This window comes from Pristiophorus japonicus, chromosome 15, assembly GCF_044704955.1.
Source record: "Pristiophorus japonicus isolate sPriJap1 chromosome 15, sPriJap1.hap1, whole genome shotgun sequence".
NCBI classification, from domain to species: Eukaryota; Metazoa; Chordata; class Chondrichthyes; family Pristiophoridae; genus Pristiophorus; species Pristiophorus japonicus.
Window position 1 is genome coordinate 40,461,871 of NC_091991.1, and position 23,785 is coordinate 40,485,655.

A 23,785-nucleotide genomic window follows, 5' to 3' on the forward strand; every position below is an offset into this window, starting at 1 on the left:
TTCTCCCAGAGGGTTGTGAATCTGTGGAATTCTCTGCCCAAGGAAGCAGTTGAGGCTAGCTCATTGAATGTATCAAGTCACAGATCGATAGATTTTTAAGCAATAAGGGAATTAAGGGTTACGGGGAGCGGGCGGGTAAGTGGAGCTGAGTCCACGGCCAGATCAGCCATGATCTTGTTGAATGGCGGAGCAGGCTCGAGGGGCTAGATGGCCTACTCCTGTTCCTAATTCTTATGTTCTTATAATGTAGGACTGATGTTATGTTCTGGAAGCCCTCATCAACACTGACCCTCGGAGCCAAGCTGGCAGCTGTGTGCGTTGCCACCGAAGCTGCTAAGAAGCTCCATGATGGTGAGCACCACAGTCATGCTCATGGAGCTGACCACTCTCTCCATGGTGCACAGAATGGTCTCCATGCTTTGTGCAAAGCCCTTACACAAGCTGGAGCTGACTCCTCCGTGCTCAGAGCCATGGTGTGAAAGTTCACTGGCAGGCTACTCCGTGCACCTAGCCTGTCCCTGTGTATGCCCATCAGCCTATTTCAGTAGCTTGAGCCCTCAAAGTTAGCCTCAGAGTCCTTGTCGGCAGAGCTAGTATGTGATCTCACCCTCGGGCGAGATGGCACCTGTCCCCTTGCCCTAGCTCCTGCACACTTGTGGATGGTGATTTCATCATGTGAAGACCCCTCCTCTAGCTTATCCACTAAAGTGCACATGGTACCAGACTGTGAGCTGGTGCTTGCTAGGATCAGATCGAGTGATGTGGCACCTTTAAGAAGGCTGGGCCTTCAGTGCATGAAATGGAAGAGAGAGACAAGGGTCAGCTTTTAGTGTGAAGGCAGAGCTAAGAGAGAAGTGATTGGTTAACGCACCTGCACTTTGTCATGGAGATTGTGTGGAGAGAGATAAGGTAAAAAAAAAAAGAGGATAAGGTGTGAAGAAACCAAGTGTGATGTCTCCTCCAATGTTGACACTCGCTATGCCACCTCTCTAGGAGGTGCTGGGTGCCTTTAAGTGTGGTCAGTAAAGCCAGATTTGCCCCCCCCCCCCCCAAACCACAAACAGGCATGCAGCCAATGAATAGTGCTGGCTGTCCGCCTGACTCATGATAACGAGCTGCCAGCATCAGCTTAACAGGGGCGGACATGAACAGGTGCGTGCAGCATGCACATTTTTGGGCGCGATTGAATTTCTGGGCCTTTGTGTCCGAGCTATAATGATGCCCAACAGAGAAACACATCTGAAATACTGAACAGTGAGAGAAAAACACATTAAATTGAATTTTATTTATGAGCCCAAGAAAGTACACATAAGGTACACTTTTGATTGGATAGATATTTTCCTAAATATAAAAAAGGAATGCCATTTCAGTTATTTCTAGAATGAGATTTCCAACTTTGATCTCCAGATCATACTTTTAGAAGTACAAACGGAATTTTCAGATCATGCTTTTAGAAGTACAAACAGAATTTTCAGTAAGAGAGGTGAGTTCACTATAATATACACGCTGAATATAGATTCCTTAGTTATGATTATGCGACTTACTTGTCCCTTTCAATGCAACTTTTGTTTATTAGCAAATTCTTATATTTTGTAACAAGAGTAATTCCACAATTCACAATACACTACTACTAGAATCTAGACTGTATATACTGAAGAAATGGAATGCTGTAATCAACATTTTATCTGTTGCTGTTAAATCTCGCCACTTCTTTAAGACATCAACTTCTTCTTGCAGTCCACTGAGCACAGCAGCATTCCTTCCACTGGCATGAACTTCTGGCCGATCAGACATTTGCCGCAGCAGGAGCACAGGAAGCAGTCAGGTGTAGCGTGCCAGTTGTAGTTCCCATATGTAACACGTTGTGCCTCTGGATCAATGATGTTATGACAACCCTGGCACACCTGAAATCAGACATTGATGCAGAGAAAGAAATTAATGGTTGTACAGAATTCACATTGGCATCTTTCAAAAACCTGGTCTGGTAGCAACGTGCAAGATTTGAATATTTAGTTCCCGACTGCATTCTCGTTCCCTGCTGCTAATTAGCTTGCGTTCCAACCTCGTGCATTTTTCTCTGACCTCCTGAACTTATAAAAAGCAGCTCCTAAGAAATGCACAATTGCCATAAGTTAGCACTCCCTCAGTTTTCCCAGAAAGTGTTGCGTTACAAGGCAAAACCCACTGAGGGCAGTCATTCTAAAATTTTGAATCATTAAAATGTGTCGCATTACAGAAAACTTGAATTGGTGTCCGTTACAAATTTTGGGTCTGCAAGTGACAGTTGTAAAACAATCTCAATTACTTCATGCAGTTTCACTTCTGTCCTCAAAAAATTAAAAAAGATTATAAACCACTGCCTTGCCCTCTTCGTGGGCTGATTTACTTGTTTTTGACATCACCCTTCTTTCTAGACCATATCTAACTGTAAAAACTGATCTCTTGCATCTTAACTCCAACCCAAGGCCCCAGCCTTCTCCGTGTAGTCTCCTCTTTCAAATCTGACTGACTACCCACAAGTCTCTTTTCCTCCACTTGTGAATACAGGAGGAAAAATAGTGCCTCCAACTGCTTGTCCATTTAGGGATTCACCAGTATGTCTGTCAACCAAACCGACTACCCCCTCTCCCAAAAGTACATCGGTGCTGGGCTCAGATGAATTGAATTATCCCTCATAATAGATATGGGTATTTTGTTAGGCCGTCTGAATGGAAGGAAGGAAGGAAGGAAGACTTGCATTTCTATAGTGTCTTTCACAAACATTGGATGTCTCGACACGCTTTACAGTCAATTAAGTACTTTTGGAGTGTCGTCATTGTTGTAATGTGGGAAATGCAGCACGGCTAGCTCCCAAAAACAGCAATGTGAGAATGACCAGATATTCTGTTTTTGTTATGTTGATTGAGGGATAAATATTGGCCAGCACACTGGGGATAACTCCACTGCTCTTCTTCAAATAGCACCCTGGGATCTTTTACATCCACCTGAGAGAGCAGACGGGGCCTCGGTTTAACGTATTGTACTGGAGTGTCAGCCTAGATTTATGTGCTCAAGTCCCTGGAGTGGGACTTGAACTCACAATCTTCTGATTCAGAGGTGAGAGTGCTATCCACTGAGCCACAATGGAGGTAACAAATAGTTTCTGGTTATTGTAGAAAACTAAATTAATACCTCAACCAACCCCTGCCCTAAGTCAGAGGCTAGAACCTGAGTATGTTAGACTATTGCCAATTCAATTTGTTATAAAACAATACTTTAACATCTCCTCCACAAATCTTCGCCACAAAACAAAAAAAGATCAAGAAATCCCAAATGTGACATTAGCCAATAATAATATTTTTTAAATAGATAGTAAAATGTTCAATTAAACGTGATGGGGTACACAAGTTGATTGGTAAAAGAATCCGAGGCAACATGAGGATAAACTTTTTTATGCAACGAGTGGTAAGGAATTTGGATTGCACTGCCTGATAGTGTGGTGGATACAGATTCAATAGTAGAATTCAAAGGGAATTGGATAAATACTTGAATGAGAAAAAAATTGCAGGGATATGGGGAAAGGACCAGGGAGTGGGACTGACTGCATTGCTCTTCTAAAGAGCTGGCACAGAATGGGCTGAATGGCCTTCTTCTGTGCTGTATTATTCTATGATTTAATGCCTTACTTTATTCATAACTTTATCAATAACAGAGCCACAATATAGATAATACCCAACTGGAATATTTTTTTAAAGATTTTTGGCATTACTGTTTGCACTTTTATATCAAAATCAGGACTGGATCCAAAAAATATATTTACACACACAAACAAAAGTACATTTACAAGACACGAAGTGCCAAAAATATCTGTTCACAAATAGTTATGGCAGTTGCATTTTTAGTAAAGGTTATATTGAAAATCCCTCAAGTCTCGAAGAATAAGTGACCCCCCAAGGGCGGGATCAATCTTCCATATGGCCATTTGCAGCTTTATAATCTCCCAGTTATAAACTCAGACATTTTGACAAGATACATTACCGCAGCATGAAGCTTCACATAGCAAGGTTTGCAGACAGGTTTGTCATTCACCATCACATAAATTTCTCCAGCAAGGACACAGTCACATTCGAAACAGCAGAAATGCTTCAAGTGCCAGTTCTGGCCTTCAGCTTGGGTATACTCATTGCTGAATATTAGCTAGGGAGACATCAAAGAACAAGACAGTAAGTGCACAGAATAGAGTTTGATACTGTAATCACAATATATAGTCATTAAATCTGTCTGTGAGGTATTAAAATCACAAAGAAACACAAGGGCACACCTGGCACCAGCAACTTGGTTCTCATATACAGACAGACTTTATTACAAACCCAGGTTTGAAACTGCACTATAGAGAGGGCTAAGAGTAAGTTCCAAAAGTGGAGCCACAGTATAAATGGCACAAATCATTTTAATGAAGTAGGTTACATTCTGGTATGTCAGAATTGGTGAATGTCAAGTTAACAATCAAATACTCCAGTTGTTTTGCATGATGTGTTGGACAGCGGTAATAAAGCAACAAGAGATGCTCAATAAGAAATCTGGGGGATTCAGACACCAAGGATGAAGAAGAGGGGTGTGTGATACAAGGAGTCAATACAGATGATAGTCACTTTACATGTTTTCAAATTCACCTCCTTCGCTCATCTCTCCAAAGCAGTAGCAAGGAGTCTACTCACAGAGACCAAGTCCAATTATCTGCACATTCATTTGCACTTCCTAATGGCTGGTTTGCTTCGGAATGTGCTCTCAGCCACTGGAGATGCATGGTCCAGGAAAATAAGGGAAAGTGTACAACAAAACCTTTTCAGAAAGTTATATTAATACAACATGTGAATATCTCTTTGCAACATCACTACTGCATTGCAGAATCGCAGGTATCACAAACTTTTTTCTGTCTGGACAATGATGTGACATATATTAGCAGATTGCACAAGGCAAATTGGAAATCAGTGGACCAAGAACATGTTTTGAAGACTTGGGCAGGGCACCAGGCCTGCTGGCAGATGGGCAGAACATGCACCACAGTGCCACCGACAGTCTCAGGCCAGCACTGAAAATCAGAAGTAAGTTGATGTATTTTGGGTTTTATTTGTAAACTCGAGCTGTTATGGGAAGTCAGCATTACCTAACAGGAAGTTGCATCTCTTATGGTGCTGCGCATGGTAATTCATAAGTTAATCTATTGCAAGGGGAAAAGGAAGGCATTGCTGCCATTTTGAAGTAGGAAAGGGTTGCACATCGACACTGGTACAATTTAGAAAGAGCGCCCCCTATAGACAAGTGTTTGATTGCTTTTGGAAAATAAAATATATTATTTGGCTCTTTTTATACCCCACTACAGGTAGATGTAAACACAGTTGCGTAAATAAATCTTCTGCATAAAATACAAGAGACCTTTACTGTCATCTGTTTGAGTTATGATTTTAAAAAAAAATAGTAAACGTCAAGAAATATACAAAAAGATGAAGCCCAAATGCAACTTTCCTTCTTTAGAAAAAGGAGGTGGGGTAGCTCTGTTAAAAAAGAATGAGATCAGTGCAGTAGTGAGAAATGATATTGGCTCAGATCAAGATGCAGAATCAGTTTGGGTGAAGATAAGAAATAATAAGGGGAAGAAGTCACTGGTGGGCAAAGTATCTAGCGCCCCTAACAGTAGCTACACTGTTGAATGGAACATAAATCAAGAAATAATGAAGGCTTGGCAAAAAGAAACAGCAATAATCATGGCAGATTTTAATCTTCATATTGATTGGACAAATCAAATTGGCCACGGTTGCCTGGAGGAAGCGTTTATAGAGTGTATCCGGGATAGTTTCCTTGAACAATACATTGCAGAACCAACCAGGGAGCAGGTTATCTTAGATCTGGTACTGTGTAATGAGACAGGATTAATAAATGATCTCCTAGTAAAGGATCCTGTAGGAAAGAGTGATCATAGCATGGTTGAATTTCAAATTCAGTTGGAGGGTGAAAACGTTGCATCTCAAACCAGTGTCCTGAGCTTAAATAAAGGAGATTACAAAAGGTATAAAGGCAGAGTTTGCTAAAGTAGACTGGGAAAATAGATTAAAGTGTAAGACAGTTGATAAGCAGTGGTGGACATTTAAGGAGATATTCCATAACTCTCAACAAAATTATATTCCAGTGAGAAGGAAAGACTTTAAAGAGAAGGGAGAACCATCCATGGCTAACTAAGGAAGTAAAGGGTGGTATCAAATTGAAAACAATGGCATACAAAGTGGCCAAGATTAGTGGGAGACCAGAGGATTGAGAAACTTTTTAAAAATCAGCAAAGGACGACTAAAAAAAAGAGGGAAGCTAGATTAGGAGAATAAACTTGCAAGAAATATAAAAACAGATAGTAAGAGTTTCTACAGGTATATAAAAGGGAAGAGAGTGGCTAAAGTAACCGTTGGTCCCTTAGAGGATGAGACTGGGGAATTAATAATGAAGAACAAGGAAATGGCAGAGACTTTGAACAAATATTTTGTATTGGTCTTCATGGTAGAAGACACTAAAAACAACCCAATAATGGATAGTCAAGGGGCTATAGGGAGGGAGGAACTTAAAACAATCAATAAAGAAAAAGTACTTGGTAAAATAATGGAACTAAAGGTGGACAAGTCCCCTGGACCTGATGGCTTGCATTCTAGGTACTTAATAGAAGTGGCTGCATTGATTGTAATCTACCAAAATTCCTTGGATTCTGGGGAGGTGCCAGCAGATTGGAAAACTGCAAATGCAATGCCCCCATTTAAAAAAGGCAGACAGAAAGCAAGAAACCATAGACCGGTTAGCCTAACATCTGTCGCTGGGAAAATGCTGGAGTCCATTATTAAGGAAGCAGTAGCAGGACATTTGGAAAAGCATAATACTGTCAAGCAGAGTCAACATGGTTTTATGAAAGGGAAATCATGTTTGCCAAATTTGCTGGAGTTCTTTGAGGATGTAATGAGCAGAGTGGATAAGGGGGAACCAGTGGATGTGGTGTTTTTGGATTTCCAGAAGGCATTCGATAAGGTGCCACATAAAAGGTTACTGAACAAAATAAAAACTCACGGGGTTGGGAGTAATATATTAGCATGGATAGAGGATTGGCTAACTAACAGAAAACATGGGAGTTGGGATAAATAGGAAATTTTCCAGTTGGCAAAGAATAACTAGTTGAGTGCTGGGGCCTCAACTATTTACAATCTATATTAATGACTTGGATGAAGGGACAGAGTGTAATGCAGCCAAGTTTGTTGATGATACAAAGATGGGTGGGAAAGCAAGTTGTGAGAAGGACACAACAAATCTGCAAAGGGATATAGACAAGGTAAGTGAGTGGACAAACATTTGGCAGATGGAGTATAATGTGGGAAAATGTGAGGTTATCCACTTTGTCAGGAAAAATAAAAAAGAAAATTATTTAAATGGAGAGAAATTACAAAATGCTGCAGTACAGAGGGACCTGGGGGTCCTTGTGCATGAAACATAAAAAGTGAGTATGCAGGTACAGCAAGTAATCAGGAAGGCAAATGGAATGTTGGCCTTTATTGCAAAGGGGATGGAGTATCAAAGCAGAGAAGTTCCGCTCCAACTGTACAGGGTATTGGTGACACCACACCTGGAGTGCTGCGTACAGTTTTGGTCTCCTTATTTATGGAGGGATATACTTGCATTGGAGGCAGTTCAGAGAAGGTTCACGAGGTTGATTCCGGAGATGAAGGAGTTGACTTATGAAGAAAGGTCAAGTAGGGTGGGCCTATACTCATTGGAGTTTAGAAGAATGAGAGGTGATCTTATTGAAATATATAACATACTGAAGGGGCTCAACAAGGTAGATGCACAGAGGATGTTTCCCCTCATGGAGGAATCTAGAACTAGGGGGCATAGTTTCAGAATAAGGGGTCGCCCATTTAAAAAGGAGATGAGGAGGAATTTCTTCTCGGAGGGTTGTAAATCTGTGGAATTCTCTGCGCCAGAGAGCTGGGTCGTTGAATATATTTAAGGTGGAGATAGACAGATTTTTGAGCGATAAGGGAGTAAAGGATTATGGGGAGCGGGCAGGAAGTGGAGCTGAGCCCAAGATCAGATCAGCCATGATCTTACTGAATGGCGGAGCAGGCTCGAGGGGCCAAATGGCCTAAACCTATTTCTTTTGTTCTTATGTGCTTTACCAAATACCCAAGTACTTAGTATTACAAAATGTTCATATTTAAATCAGGACTTTTATTCAGTACCTTCCACCAAGCTGGAACATTCTTTCTACTACTTGCTACTGTGTATATGAATAATAATTGTGTTGAGCTCTCAATGTGAACATAAAAAAAAGATAGTAGGCTGTTATAACCATTTAGAATACAATGCAAAACCTAAAAATATGCTCCTTCCCTCGTCAACGTTGTCTACGTTCAACTCGCTTACTGCAATTGTGGGGGATCGGCTAGTAAATGGTATACATTTTTCATTTCAGGGTTATCTCAGGAAAATGCTAATTTTTCATGGTTTAACTTTTGTTTGATGTTTTATACTTGAAAAAAGATAAATGAACTAAACTGCTCATAACAATGGCTTCCCTAAGGATTTTCATTGAGAGAAATGTTCCATTGATACGTGTTGGAAGTGGTGGGGCTTACAATTGACACGTCCTGACATGCTATTCCTCTTCTATTTACACCTCTTCTAGACCCACTTTTTGTTCCTTTACTTGTCCCATTACCATCTCCTTTTGCCTTGCACTCATCCCTTTTGTCATTTAATCTCTCCTGCCTTTCACCCTATCACAGACCTTGCCTTTTGTTCATTCCTCCCCGCCCCCACTTTCTCCAAACCTATTATATCTCTAACTTTTTCAGTTCTGAAGAAAGGTCAATGACCTGAAACATCAACTCGGTTTCTCTCTCCAGAGTGTTTCCAGCATTTTCTGTTTTTAAGCCCTGGCATGGGAATAGCCAATCTCTCTCGGCATCAATGCATTTTGGGAGCTGTAGGCTGCAATTGGACAGGTTTACCAGCAGGTCATAGTAGCTCTGGGAATCATCACAATGAGTTCCAGTCTCTCATAAGCATCCAATGCAAAAGATTGTTACAGGCATTTAATACATAGAAAATGCTAATACAAGAACATAATTAATTAATATTTGTACTTAAAAAAAATTAAGCTACAAACCTTATTTCAAGTCATTGGTTTAGTAAAGAGTTCAAAATGGTAGCAAAAGGATTTTCAAAAGATAATGGGCCTGAATTTGCAGTTGGAGACACCCCACGGGCGGATGCTTCTGACCGCAAAAAAAATCTATGAACTTACCTTCTGCCTCGGGATCCACAGAGGCTCAAGCTCCTGGGCCTCTGTGTAAAGGCCCATGTATCGCTGGGACGCAAGCTGTTCGCAAGCGCCCCTGGAATCACATGGGCTGGCCCAACCAATGAAAGAAGGGGAATCCCCATTTATGCTTATGGGGATTCAGTACGTACAGAATCCCCCCCATAACCATCAATGGGGATTCACATAAAAAATGTATTAACATAATAAATAAAACATTACATATTTAAAATGAATTAAAAAATAATTAAACATTAAAAACAAAAATTTAATTTTTTGAAAAATAAATGTAAATATATGTTAAAAGGGGCTAAAAATAACTGTACCTCATTTAACAAGTGTTTTAATGTTTAAATGGTTTTGAAAAAAGATTTTTATAATCATTTAAACTCTTACACTTGTAAAAGCAGGCCTTATGAAAACCCGGAACTCGAGAGGCCCTTACGGCCACGTACACACCCATCGGGGCCGCAAAATACAGGCCAACATGGAATTATGTAATTTGTACCACTTTGAGAGAAATAAGCAAATCTGCCACAATTTAAGTCATCAGAAAGTTTACACGCTTTAAGTAGCGGAGATGCGACTTGTTCCTACTAGCTAGCTTTCCACAAGGATGTACATGACTGTCTGGTTTGCAAAATATCACTTTAAAGGAATTATTCTTATGCAAGCACATTTGAATTTTGATGCAAATAGAAGTCACTTAACATGAACTACTTGTTTTGTCCCGAAAACCATCAAATTAGCAAAGTGCTTTCAACACACAACTGGCCTGCGGTCTCACACCTGTGCAGGGCCAGTGGTAGAAGGGAGATAAGGAAATATCTTGTTAGTTTGTGGATGTTGGTTGATTGAACGATGGAAGGCACCTTTTTGATTTCCATATTCCAGTTTTCAACCTCAAAGGATTTGAGAGAGATATTGGCAGCAGTGCATGCTCAGTTCTACAGCGGATATATCACAGCTCATGTAGACGTTTTCTCGTGGAGGCCTTTACAATGACCTCATTTAAGAGTTACAGCACAGGCTACAGTGCAGGTTTAGTAATATCAGTAAAGCTAGCAAAATGCTGTGCCTGTTGTTGTTTTTGTAACACAGGAGAAAGGATGAGTAACAAACTCTGTAGAAATAGTGCCTTGTCTCTTCCTACTGCTTATCTGCTATTTCTAATAAACCTGTCCAGTCGTTTACACCCTAAACAGCAATCGGATAGGTATTTTTACTATTTTTAATGAAGTCTAGGAAAGGGATGGGGCCATATCGAGCAAGTTACATACTGTTATAAGGGTTTCCATTTGACCCCTAGACAATGTTATATTACCAGATATTGTATATGTAAATTCACACTCTGGTTCATAGAGAAGGGATCACTTAAGGAAGTGGTCTTTGTCACAAAGCATGAGAAATATCTAGGTAAAGTTTTAACATGCAACAGGTTTCTCTTGTTGGGAGAGTTTGTCACTGCTTATGCTTTCTTTGTGGTTTTTAATATGTCTTTCATGATTTATTGTTGATTTATATGAAACTTGAGCCAATCACAAGCAAGAAATTTGTGTATACAGAAGAAGTATGATTTGACAAAACACATATATAGGCACTGCTCTGTCTCGCATACAGGCACGAGTTCTCTCCACAGCTGCTGCCTGACCTGCTGAGTGTTTCCAGCATTTTCTGTTATTATAGACACAGTATATACATTTACTGCATCTGTCTTTACACTGCTCAGTGTGGCAGTGAATGTGATGTTATGATATACAAGATTATTGGGGCAAAGGCAGAATATTGTTTTTGTTGAATTGTATTTGTTGAATTGTATTTTGCGATTTTCAGCAGTGTTTTGGTAAGCATGTATGTTTTGGTTTGAAATTTTTAAATGACAGATTAATTATTAGATGTTTCTCAATTGTTAAAGGTGAAGCTAGAGTAAGATAGTAACTAAAGTTGGAGGTAGTACTTGGGGTTTTGCATGTTGGGATTTGATAACTGCAGTGGACTGCTATAATTAAAATAGGGATTCAGAAGTTATCCTTTATATGATCTTATTGTACATTAAAACCTAATACACTATGGTCACAGAGAAGGTTCTTTATGCATATTCCTATGATACAGCATATAGTAAAGAAATATTGAAATTGTAAATTTTGTTTAATCAAATAAAAGTTTTTTCTTACCTCATCACAGCCAGCACAACGTGGCTTCTCAGTGTCACAGTAGTGACGACCACAGTACAGTTTGCCCTTCTTCCAAAAGTAGATCATATCCACCAGGAGCTCACTGCAGATGCAGCAGACAAAACAAGAGGGATGCCACAGCTTGTCATAACCAGCCCGCTCCGCGTATACAGCTGGGTCACCCTCCTTCATGTTCAATTTACAACGGAAGCATGCCTAAAACAAGAACAAAAGAGAAGAGGTGAAAATATGTTACAAGGTTAGAAGAACAAAATTAAGGCACTCAGATGACATCACACAGAATAAGAGTGAGTGGAGAGGTTAATCCCAGATAGAGCATTACAGGCTTGAACACACAGAGTACGTGTGTATAAATATATGGTACAGTACTTTGCCCATGTGGTCATACTTCATATCTGAACCTAGATAGCAGGTGTTGTCAGGCTATTCAATCAAAGGGGGAGAGGGAGAGAGGCAGGAGAGGGGAAAATTATCGCTGAGCCCAATTCTGTCCTCACCAGACACACATACACACACGAACATTCGAGCAGAGATTACTGGAGAGAGATGAGAAGCAGGAATCCTGGCTAGTATTTTCCCCCTCCCTATCCCAAGGGCTCCACAGCCAGTTTTAGCTCCTCTATCGCTGTCCAACTCAGATAAGTGAACATGATCTAGGATTGAACCCAAAATTCTCCTGATCCTATGGCTCAGTGGACAACACTGTTGGGCAGTTCTTGTGTTGACAACGACAATCAGTACATTGAATTTTGTTACGATGCAACTGCTAAAGTCTTAATAATTGTTACATTATTACAGGTTTACAAAAGTAATCTGCAATTGGTTACTGGTAAACTGTATATCCAGATTCTGGAGTGATTATATGGTCAGTGCAAACAACCCACAATATTTTGCATTAGATAGCTTTATAATATGGTCATTCAGCACTGTCCAGAAGTTCTGATGGAGAGGGGGTTAATGAGTGCGTCACTAAATGTTCCATTTTAGCAAGGAAATCAAAATATTTTATCAGAGGAAAGAGTAATCTAATGTAAAACTTAAATATAGAAGGATATGATGCAATAAATCACTCGGGATAGGCTAATCTAATCTAGTGTTCCCTTGCTGTAGTAAGATCTTAGAAACATTTTACGACATCATTTGCTAATAAACCTTTTAATAAAAATTCAGTAGCAACTTTTACTGAAAACTGCATAATCTATTAAAGCCTCATTAAAAGTGATTACTGTTAAAGGCCAGAGGTCCTGCTCCCTATCCATAGCTAGTGATGCATGTGAACATCATGATCAATTGTGTTACCCCCATAGGGAACAACTTGCCGACTATCTCACTCACTGTCAAGACTCAAATGTGAAGAATGGTCATTTCGGTGATATACTTGATGGGACTGTGGAATCCTGCCCCAAGAACAGAATCAACACCTTGAGGAAGAAATGGGGGCAGGAACAAAATTAGGCAAAAAACTATTAGTTTAATTAACAACTTCTTATAAAACAACCTAATTTCACATCTAAATCTGTATTGCTGCTACCACATCATGAATTTTAAAAACAATTTCAGCAGAAACACCAACAAATCTGGATCCTTTATTAAGCGTAGAACATAAGCATTTCTTCTAAGCCCACGCCCCATTAACACTATCCTAAAAGCAAATTGAAAGGCTGTTACACAGCTGGTATGGGAACAAGGCAGTTTGCTAATTTTGGAAGATCTCTCTAGTGTGTTAATGTTGAATTTGTTTTCCCATGTTCCAGGGCTAACTGCAAAGAAAATAATGGAAACAATGTAGTCCATCCAAATCCCAGGGTAGGCAGTTCCTGTTCAAAGGAATGATTACTTTCCACCAAAGATTGGACTAGATCATATTAAAATAACTATAGGTAACTTTTAAAAGCAATTCTTAAAATAATAAAGGATTCACAACACAAGTGAATACCTTTCTAAATTGTTGATTTACAATACATATTGTTGAGGTACTGGATGAAGCTGTAAATATGCCAAAATGTTTCATTTGCATGAAAATAAATTCAAAGAATTTATAGCTAAAATAATAATGGACGTGGATAGAAAATAGTTGTAAGCCTTTCAGTTTCTGCTCACTGAATATTTCGCCTACCCCTGTTCATTGTAATGGAATGGGCTGTATGGTCAGAATGAAAGTGAAGTACCCCCCTCTGCTGGCCATTGATTGTAACTACTGACAATTGCTCAGAAATTTAAGAACTAGAAACTAGCTAGCCTAATGCACGTTTTAACAATTTTTTTTGCATTAAAACTGCTTTTTTGATCTTAAATGAAGTGCACAAAATTCACCAAAGTTTAAGAGTGGCGTTTTCAAAATATCGCCGAAAAGCGGATTGCCCTGGTGCAAGGCAGAAAAATATCGTACCGCCTAAATTTGGCCGTTCGGTGAACCGGTACTCGGGTGACAAAAAATGCACGAGAAAAGCATCTGTTGCAGCATCAGAAATGTTAGTAAGTAGGAAGACTTGCAAAAAAGGTAAGTTAAAGTTTTTATTTTTTAATTCTTTTGCAGCGATTACTTAGTTAAGGGTCTTGTAAATGTTGTGTGATTTTTGATTTGCAATTTTTGTGTGTGTGTTTTCTCTCCCCTCTCAGGGCCTGTATTATTGGCGTTGATATCCCTCGGGCTAAAGTTGGCGAGATCGCAGTTTCTGCCGCGAATCCTCTTGCAACATCGTTTTTTTTTTTAAAAAACAACAGGTGTATTTTGTGGCCAAATTTACCCTGTTAAAAAATGGCGAAATTTTTATTCTTATTTCTTCACAAAAATGACGTTATTTATCAAAAAAAAAACTGGGGAATTTCTAGCCCCCAAATGTGTTAAATTTGCTCACTGTATTTAGGGCACAGTATCTGGAGTAAAGATAGTTTGCAAAGGCTGAAATTGAATTAGGGCAATTGGACTGGCAACAGGGTGAATACTACACTGCACATAAATATTGAAAGATAAAATTTATTTGGTCCATCAAACCCATTTTTTCATACAACTCTATTTTTGCACAAGAAGAAGGAGGCACGAGAACGTATTTTAATTACTGCCCTTTAGGTGTTTAACGTCCCATTACATTTTCTACTTGCCCTGATGTTTGTTGTGTTGTGATGCATTCCCTCAGTTTTGTCTATACCCTGTACTGTCAGATAGAACATGTGAGAAATCCCTCTGTATAATTGACAGACGTTCAGATAAATTGTATAATCTAATACAACTGGAAGGAAAAGCCATAGATTCACTGGATACCTGTCTGTTGAAATATACCAAGGAATACCCGTACATATTTTAATTTTCAGAATAATGTGGAATACACTGGAGACTTTGGGCTAAAAATTTACCGACCTTGCGACCGTTTTTTCTGCGATATTTTGCCATTTTTGGCGAAAAACGGCGAATCAGGAAATTCGGAGAAATCTGGCACCGCCGCTTTACAAATACCGTTGGAGAGAGGAGCGCCACTGTGCAAGACTCGAAATATCGCTTTCGCCAAAAATTTGGCTGTTTGAGCGCACCTGTATTTAGGATGAAAAAACCGCCAAGGAAAAAGCTGCCCCTGAATCAGCGGTAAGTATGAAGATCTGCAAAAAAGTAAGTTAAAGCTTTTATTTTTTAAATTCTATTGCAGCGATCCACTAGTTAAGTGTCTTGTGAATATTGTGATTTTTTTTATTTTTGCAATATATTTTTTGTTTTTTCCCCCTTTCTAGGCCCAACTAACAGCGGCATCGGCCTCAGAGTAAAGTTGACGAGTATCGTAGTTTGCGCCACGAATCCTCGTGCAACGCCAATTTTTACCACTGCGCAAATTGAAGCTTGAATTTACTGCCTCATAGCCATAATGATAATTTGGGTGAAAAAATACAATTATGGCCGAGAACCAAATTTGTAGCCCTTAATGTTCTATATACAAATGCAACAAAGAGAAAGAAAGATTTAATTGTATGCATGTGGGACTTTTGGGAGGGATTCAACATTCTACTTTGATCAAAAAACAAACAATATATTTTCAGTTTTAATGTCAATGGGCTCAATTTTCCCCAAAGCATTTTTTGGGGCCCCAAGTACACCAAAAAAAAATTCTAAGTTTCCCCGTTGGATTTGTTCATTTTGGTGTAAGATTAAAAGAATTGAAAAACACATAGCAGCAACTTGCCTCCAACCCTGGTCTTCTCCCAGTGTGTGTGTCTCTCTCTGTCGCTCTGAATGGACCAGACAGCCTTTGGGTGGGGTTAGAGGTCAGTTGCTGCTATGTTTTTTTCAATTCTGTGTCCGGGCATCTGCTGCACCGATTTCCTTAACTCGAGGGAATTTTTTTTCTGCAGAGGCCACATACACTGGCCTAAGCACAAATGGAGTAACTCTCAGCTGGCCAAACTTCTCTAAATGGCCAGAATTGGCACGGGTGGCAGGTTATGACCCTTTGGCTGAAAAAAAAAACTGACCTAAAAAAAATTGTAACTGGTGCAAATCGATTGGGGAAACTGTGGTTTTTCAACTTAGGCCAAAAAGAGCAGCCTGCTCAAAAAAAAAACGCACAAATCACTGGGGAAAATTGACCCCATAAACTGGAGAATTCTGGTGCCAATCTTTTACATTAAACATTAATTCATGCACAAATGCCACTGAAAGACAAGGTTGGTATGAGAGTTGAACATCTGATATTGAACAGATGCCTCTATCAGTTAGCACTTATTTCCTACCTGTCTACTGCTGTGGCTGGTTTCTTGAAAAGTGAAAGGTGTAAATGGTGATTATGTGGTGTTATTAAGCCTCTACACTCTAGGCAATCGGACCTGGAAGGCCTGGTTGACGCCCTGGCTAAGAGACAAACTGAATTCTATCCAGGGGAACATCCACACTGAAGGAAAAGATGAAGGCGGCAGACGAATCCTCCAGAGGTGTCAATGATACTCACCATGAAGAACTTAGGGAATCCACAACACTTTTCATTCCCTTCTAAACTTTAACGGGAGAACACAAACAATGGCATAATAGTCATTAAAGTTATCACATCAACAGCGCCGGGACCAATGTCCTCGTGGGGAGTTTTGCGAGTGCTGTTGCAGAGAGTTTAAACAGAAATTGCAAAGCAAGAATGTAGAAAGTGAATTTGTAAGACAGAGGAAATAAGGGTTAGTAATAATTAAGGAGGTCTTCCTGCGCTAAATGGTACATACTTTAATGCAAGGAGTATAGCAAATAAGGCGGATGAGCTGAGAGCACAGGTAGACACTTGGGAGTATGACATTATAGCCATTACAGAGACATGGCTGAAAGAGGGGCAGGGTTGGCAGCTTAATATTCCTGGTTACAGGATTTTTTAGACAGGACAGAGAGGGGAGTAAAAAAAAAGGGGGGGGGGATTCGCAGTATTGATTAAAGCAACTATTACAGCTATGAGGAGGGATGATATGTTAGAGAGATCATCAAATGAGGCCGTATGGGTTGAACTGAAAAATAAAAAAAGGGGCGATCACACTGCTGGGTGTGTATTATAGACCTCCAAACAATGGGAGGCAAATATGTAGGCATATTTCTGTGAAGTCCAAAAACCATTAGGGCAGTAATAGTAGGGTGTAAGGGATAAATTGTAGCAGACAAAGGTGATGAACAGATCAGTATTAGGTCTGAGAAATTGCCTGTGTATGTAACACTTGCTTATATAGGTATAGCACAAATGTATAATGCATTAAACTGTATCCTTAACCTTAGTAACACTTAAGCAGCCAAAGTCAGCAGCTTTTGATTAGAAGTCTCTAGGAAGAGATAAAGAAGCCAGTATTTTGGTACAGTTACTCTACGCGACGTGCAGACTGGGGTAGCGGGCAAATAATGGAACACAATGATGGGAGATGGGCAGTTGCATATACCACTCAGAGCCAGTCTGATAAGAGTCGACAAATCAATGTAACTTCGCTGATAGCAATAGACCTATTGATGATTTTGTAGGAGGGTAGCTTCTCTCCAAAGCCTGTATAAATTGTACTCAAAATCTCATTTATTTCAAAGGTTCCATGACCTGCCCTTGCATTGCTCGAAATAAAGCTGGTTAACCTGAGGTTTCGTTTGTTTACTTCCGTGGTCATTATACAGTGGGAGCTGGGCGAGGTGTCGATTATCTACATCAGTTAATCCACTCAGAGGAAGAGAAGCCTTCCTTCTACCCCAACAGATGGGCGAGGTGTCGATTACCTAGATCGGGTAGTCCGCCCCGAGGGAGAGAAGCCTCCTTTTTACCCCTACATAGGGAATTTTAACTATCCTAACATTGATTGGGACAAATATAGTGTGAAGGGTATAGAGGTTGCAGTATTCATAAAATGCATTCAAGAAAACTTTTTTTTTAAGCCCAACATGGGAGGGGGCGGTTCTGGATTTAGTTTTGGGGAATGAAGCTGGGCAGGTGGAAGGAGTATCAGTTCGCGAGCACATGCGTGCCAGTGACCATAATTCACTCAGATTCAAGATCATTATGGAAAAGGACAAGGATAGACCAGGAATAAAAGTCCCAAATTGGGGAAAAACTAACTGTTAAGTTGAGAAGTGATTTGGCCACAGTGGATTGGAAACAGCTACTTGAAGGTAAATCAGTGTCGGAACAGTGGGAGGCATTCAAGGAGGAGATCCAGAGGGCTCGGGCCAAACATGTGCCCTTAAAGAAAAAGGGTGGGAATAATTCTAGAGCCCCCTAGATATCTAGGGACTTACAGGGGAGAATAAAGAAAAAAGGGAAACTTATGTCATGTACAGATGGGTAAATACTGTAGATTCTCTGGAGGAATATAGGAAGTTCAGGTGTGAAATTAGGAATGCTAAGAAAAGAGCATGAAAAATTCTTGGCAAGTAAAATCAAGGAAAACCCAAAGATGTTCCATAAATATATGAAGAGCAAGAGAATAACTAAAGAAAGGGTAGGAACCATTAGAGACCATGAGCGTAATCTGTGTGTGGAGGCGGAAGATGTGGGTATGCTTCTTAATGAATACTTTGCATCTGTTTTCACAAAGGAAAGGGGCAATGTAGATCCTGCTATCGAGGAGGAGTGTGAAATTCTGGATGAAATAGGCATAGTGAGGGGAGGTGGTATTGGGGGGGTTTGGCAGCTTTGAAAATGGATAAGTCCCCAGGCCCAGATGAAATGCACCCCAGGCTGTTGCACGAAGCAAGAGAGGAAATAGCAGAGGCTTTGACCATCATTTTCCAGTCCACTTTGGATTCAGGCATGGTGCCAAAGGACTGGAGGACTGCTAATGTGGTACCCTTGTTTAAGAAGGGAGAAAGGGATAGGCCGAGTAATTATAGGCCTGTCAGCCTAACCTCAGTGGTGGGAACATTATTGGAAAAAATCCTGAAGGACAGGATAAGTCTACATTTAGAAAGGTAAGGATTAATCAGGGACAGTCAGCACGGATTTGTTAAAGGAAGATCATGTTTGACTTAACCTGATTGACTCTCCTGGTTACCTCCTTGAAAAATTCAATGAGGGTAGTGCATACAATAATAGTGTATATGGACTTTAGCAAAGCTTTTGATAAGGTCCCACATGGCAGACTGGTCACGAAGGTAAAAGACCATGGGATCCAGGGCAAAGTGGCAAGTTGGATCTAAAATTGACTTGGGAGGTAGGAAGCAAAGGGTAATGATTGATGGATGTTTTTTTGACTGGAAGGATGCTTCCAGTGGGGTTCCACAGGGCTCAGTACTGGGCCCTTTGCTTTTTGTGGTATACATTAATGATGTAGATTTGAATATAGGGAGTATGATTAAGAAGTTTGCAGTAGACACTAAAATTGGCTGTGTGGTTAATAATGAAGAGGAAAGTCATGGACTGCAGGAGGATATCAATCTACTGGTCAGGTGGGCAGAACAGTAGCAAATGGAATTTAATTCGGAGAAGTGTGAGGTAATGCACTTGGGGAGGGCTAATAAGGAAAGGGTATACACATTAAACGGTAGGCCACTTAATCGTGTAGAACCTTGGAGTGCTTATCCACAGATCCCTGAAAGTAGCAGACCAGGTGAATAAGGTGGTTAAGGCGGCATACAGAATGCCCTTTATTGGCCGAGGCATAGAGTACAAGAGCAGGGAGGTTATGCTTAAATTGCATATTACACTGGTTAGGCCACAGCTGGAATACTACATGCAGTTCTGCTCGCCATATTATAGGAAGGACACGATTGCACTGGAGAGGGCGCAGAGAAGTTTTACAAGGATGCTGCCTGGAATGGAGAATCTTAGTTATGAGAACACATTGGATAGGCTGGGTATGTTCTCCTCGGAACAGAGGAGGCTGAGGGGAGACCTCATTGAGGTGTATAAAACTTTGAGGGGCCTGGATATAGTGGATAGCAAGGGCCTATTTCCCTTGGTGGAAGGGTCAATTACGAGGGGGCATAGGTTTAAAGTGATTGGTGGAAGGTTTAGAGGGGATTTGAGGAGAAGCTTCTTCACACAGAGGGTTGTGGGGGTCTGGAACTCGCTGCCTGGAAGGATGGTGGAGGCAGAAACCCTCACCACATTTAAAAGGTGCTTGGATGTGCACTTGAAGTGCCGTAACCTGCAGGGTTACGGACCTAGAGCTGGTAAGTGGGATTAGACTGGATAACCCCTTGTTGGCTGGCGCAGATACGATGGTAAGTACTGCAGGGAATCTAATATGGCCAGAGTGATCTCCTGGACTAGTTTTGATCGCCTGGATGGGTCGGAGAGGAATTTTCCCAATTTTGTTTTCCCCAATTGGCCTTGGTTTTAATTGCTTTTTTTTGCCTCTCCCAAGAGATTGCATGGCTCCGGGTGGTGTGGAGTGTAAAATGTTGTGATACATGGGGCATCGCAGTTGCGTGGGGTGGACTGGTTGGGCCGGATGCTCATTACCTTTCTGCCATTGTTCATGGGTTTATATGAAACCTTCAGGGCTGCTGATCGAGGGCCGTGTGGCTCTTTGTCAGCCGGTGCAGACATGATGGGTTGAAATGGCCTCCTTCTGCGCTGTAAATTTCTATGTTTCTAACCTCTGATCAAAGATACGATGAGAGAGAGAGAGAGAGAGAGAGAAAGAGAAAGAGAAAAAGAGAAGAGATAGAGAGTGTGTGCACATGCGGTGGATGCAGAACAAGGGAGTAAGTTTGATAATCCAGATTATTTAAAGTAAATTTAGCTATCTCATGGTTTTATGTATGTTTCGGGAAGTAATCGAATTAGATTCAAATTAAATGATCTTTTCACACAAGTTCATTTTAGGTTAAGTCATCGGCCAATTTGAATGAGCATGCCTCGAAGTGAACATTTGGAAATTGTCAGGGTGATAGGATAGTGGGAGGCTAGAACACTGTTGCTAAATTTGCTTGTTGATGTCCAGTGCAGCACAAACACTTCAATGTTGTACCAGTCTATTGTTCCAGTTTTATTTATGATTTTTTAAATCCCCATCTATTTATAAATATTATTAGCATTTACCTTATGACATTTCTGCCCATTGCCGAATAGGAAACTTTGTTGTATGAAGAGATACATATTTTATATGGAAACACAAGAAAAGTTGTGAATATCCATGACAAACTCCTCGACCGTAACAATTCCCTCCTTCAACCTGTTTTTAAACCAGGTGTTCCCATGCCAACATTACACGCAGTAACCACAACCAAACCTCCTGTTTCTGCCCACTGAATGTAAAGTTTACATCATTTGTGTGCAGCTCTAACTCTTTGTTTTGAGAGTTCAACCTCCAGTGAGGTTATCCATCTATGACTCTCCCTTCCAAATTGTCTTGCTTGGTTCGATTCTCCACTCCACTTCTATCCTAGTGTCAGCTTTGTAACACTCTCACTTGAGCCAGAAGGTTTTGGGTTTAAGTCCCACTCCAGAGACTTGAATACATAATCTAGACCGACACTTCAGTACAATACTTGGAGTGCTGTGCTGTCAGAGGTGCTATATTTTGGATGAGTCGTTAAACGAAGAATCCATCTGCCCTCTCGCGTGGATGTAAGAGATCCAATGATACTATTTGAAGTAGTGCAGGGAACGATCTCCCAGTGTCCAGGCTAACGCCAATAAAACAGATTATCTGACTACTTATTGCATTGCTGGTTATAGGTACTTGCTGTGCACAAACTGGTGGCTGCACTTCCCTACATTACAACAGTGACTACACTACAAATGTGCATCATGGCTGTGAAGCACTTTTGGATGTCCTGAAGTCATGAAAAGCTCTATATAAATGCACGCCCTTTCTTTCCAGTTACAAAATGACCCCCTCATCAATAGCATTTCAAGTCTTATGACGTTCATTTTAAAAGCTTTCAAACATTCTTCACAGATCACCATAAGAATCAGCTTTTAGTTGCGTTAGCTTTCAGTGCATCATACTTTAGAGAGTTAACTGTCAGTATTATACAAACATCATGATACAAATGGATGGGTATTTTAGGCTTTGCTAAAAATGGTCATGTTGAGAACAGTTTGTGTATCTGGCAACGCTCTTGGCTACTTCAACAGCTCAAAAATGCTTCACTGGATTCAAATCAAGTCAGAACTCCAAAGAGGTCCTGTATGTATACGTAAATCATTTCAGACTAAAGAAAAAAAGTATTAAATTAATTGTAGAATCAATAAATGTGTGATTCATTTTACCATGTTAGCTCCTGGATTCTACTTATTTAAGGAGTCTTCAATTAGACTCAGCTTTTTAAACACAGTATTTCTTGCTCACTGTTCTTTCCCTCCCAAAAAGATTATAGTTCAGAAAAAAAACGATTTAAATACCATTTGTTTCTTTTATTCCTTTTCCACTCTTTCCCTTCCTGCCAAGGGTATTTTTGTGGAGATTCTAGAACAATAATGTTGGAAAGTGTGAGGTCATGCACTTTGGCAGAAAAAAAAATCAAAGAGCAAGTTATTATTTAAATGGAGAAAGATTGCAAAGTGCCGCAGTACAGCGGGATCTGGGGGTACATGAAACAAAAGGTTAGTATGCAGGTACAGCAAGTGATCAGGAAGGCCAATAGAATCTTGGTGTTTATTGCAAAAGGGATGGAGTATAAAAGCAGGAAAGTCTTGCTACAACTATACAAGGTATAGGTGAGGCCACACCTGGAATACTGCGTGCAGTTTTGGTTTCCATATTTACGAAAGGATATACTTGCTTTGGAGGCAGTTCAGAGAAGGTTCACTAGGTTGATTCCGGGGATGAGGGGGTGGACTTATGAGGAAAGGTTGAGTAGGTTGGGCCTCTACTCATTGGAATTCAGAAGAATGAGAGGTGATCTTATCGAAACATATAAGATTATGAGGGGGCTTGACAAGTTGGATGCAGAGAGGATGTTTCCACTGATTGGGGAGACTAGAAATAGAGGGCATGATCTTAGAATAAGGAGCCACCCATTTAAAACAGATGAGGAGAAATTTCTTCTGAGGGTTGAAAATCTGTGGAATTTGCTGCCTCGGAGAGCTGTGGAAGCCAGGACATTGAATAAATTTAAGACAGAAAGAGACAGTTTCTTGAGCTGCTGAGGGGTTATGGGGAGCGGGCGGGGAAGTGGAGCTGAGTCCATGATCAGATCAGCCATGATCTTATTGAATGGCGGAGCAGGCTTGAGGGGCCGTATGGCCTACTCCTGTTCCTATTTCTTATGTTCTTATGACAACTTGTATTTATATAGCGCATTTAACGTACAACTAGGGAACGTAGTCTAAAATTTAGAGCCAGACCTTTCAGGAGTGAATTTAGGAAACACTTCTACACAGAAAGGGTGGTAGAAGTTTCGAACTCTCTTCCGCAAATGGCAATTGATGCTACATCAATTGTTAATTTTAAATCCAAGATGGATAGCTTTTTGTTAACCAAATTAAAGAATATGGGACAAAGGCGGGTTTATGGAGTTCGCTCACTGATAAGCCATGATCTCATTGAATGGCGGAACAGGATAAACCTAAAATACCACAAAAGCATTTCCAAAACATTGCCCACGTCTGCACAACACAAATCTCAAAAAAACTAAAAGAATAAACAGCCCTGCCTGGAAGAACTACGCAAGTGTGTAACGGCCCTGGTTGTGTCACTGGTACCAGTTTTGATTCTTGCCTGACCCGTCCGCCCCACAGTGCGCCTTGCACTGACTGTCTGGGAAATCAGGCGGTGCAATGATCCCGACAGCAGAGAGGAGTAATGGACTCCTAAGATAAGTGTGACTTTTTTTTTGTTAGTTTTTTTTTGAGATGTGTGTTGTGGTGGCATGGGCAATTTT

At 40.5% G+C, this 23,785-nt stretch overlaps 1 protein-coding gene across 1 annotated transcript in view; it reads right to left on the reverse strand.

The window, feature by feature from the left end:
- Window positions 1-1,266: 1,266 nt before the first annotated feature.
- Window positions 1,267-23,785, reverse strand: part of tes (testis derived transcript (3 LIM domains)) — a 62,579-nt gene continuing 40,060 nt past the window's right edge. Inside the window, exons 5-7 of the mRNA XM_070900353.1 lie at window positions 11,503-11,718; window positions 4,018-4,176; window positions 1,267-1,904 (exon numbers count right to left, since the gene is read on the reverse strand). Coding sequence (XP_070756454.1) covers window positions 1,713-1,904; window positions 4,018-4,176; window positions 11,503-11,718 — 567 coding nt within the window. The 3' untranslated portion in view covers window positions 1,267-1,712. The remainder of the gene's footprint in view (window positions 1,905-4,017; window positions 4,177-11,502; window positions 11,719-23,785) is intronic.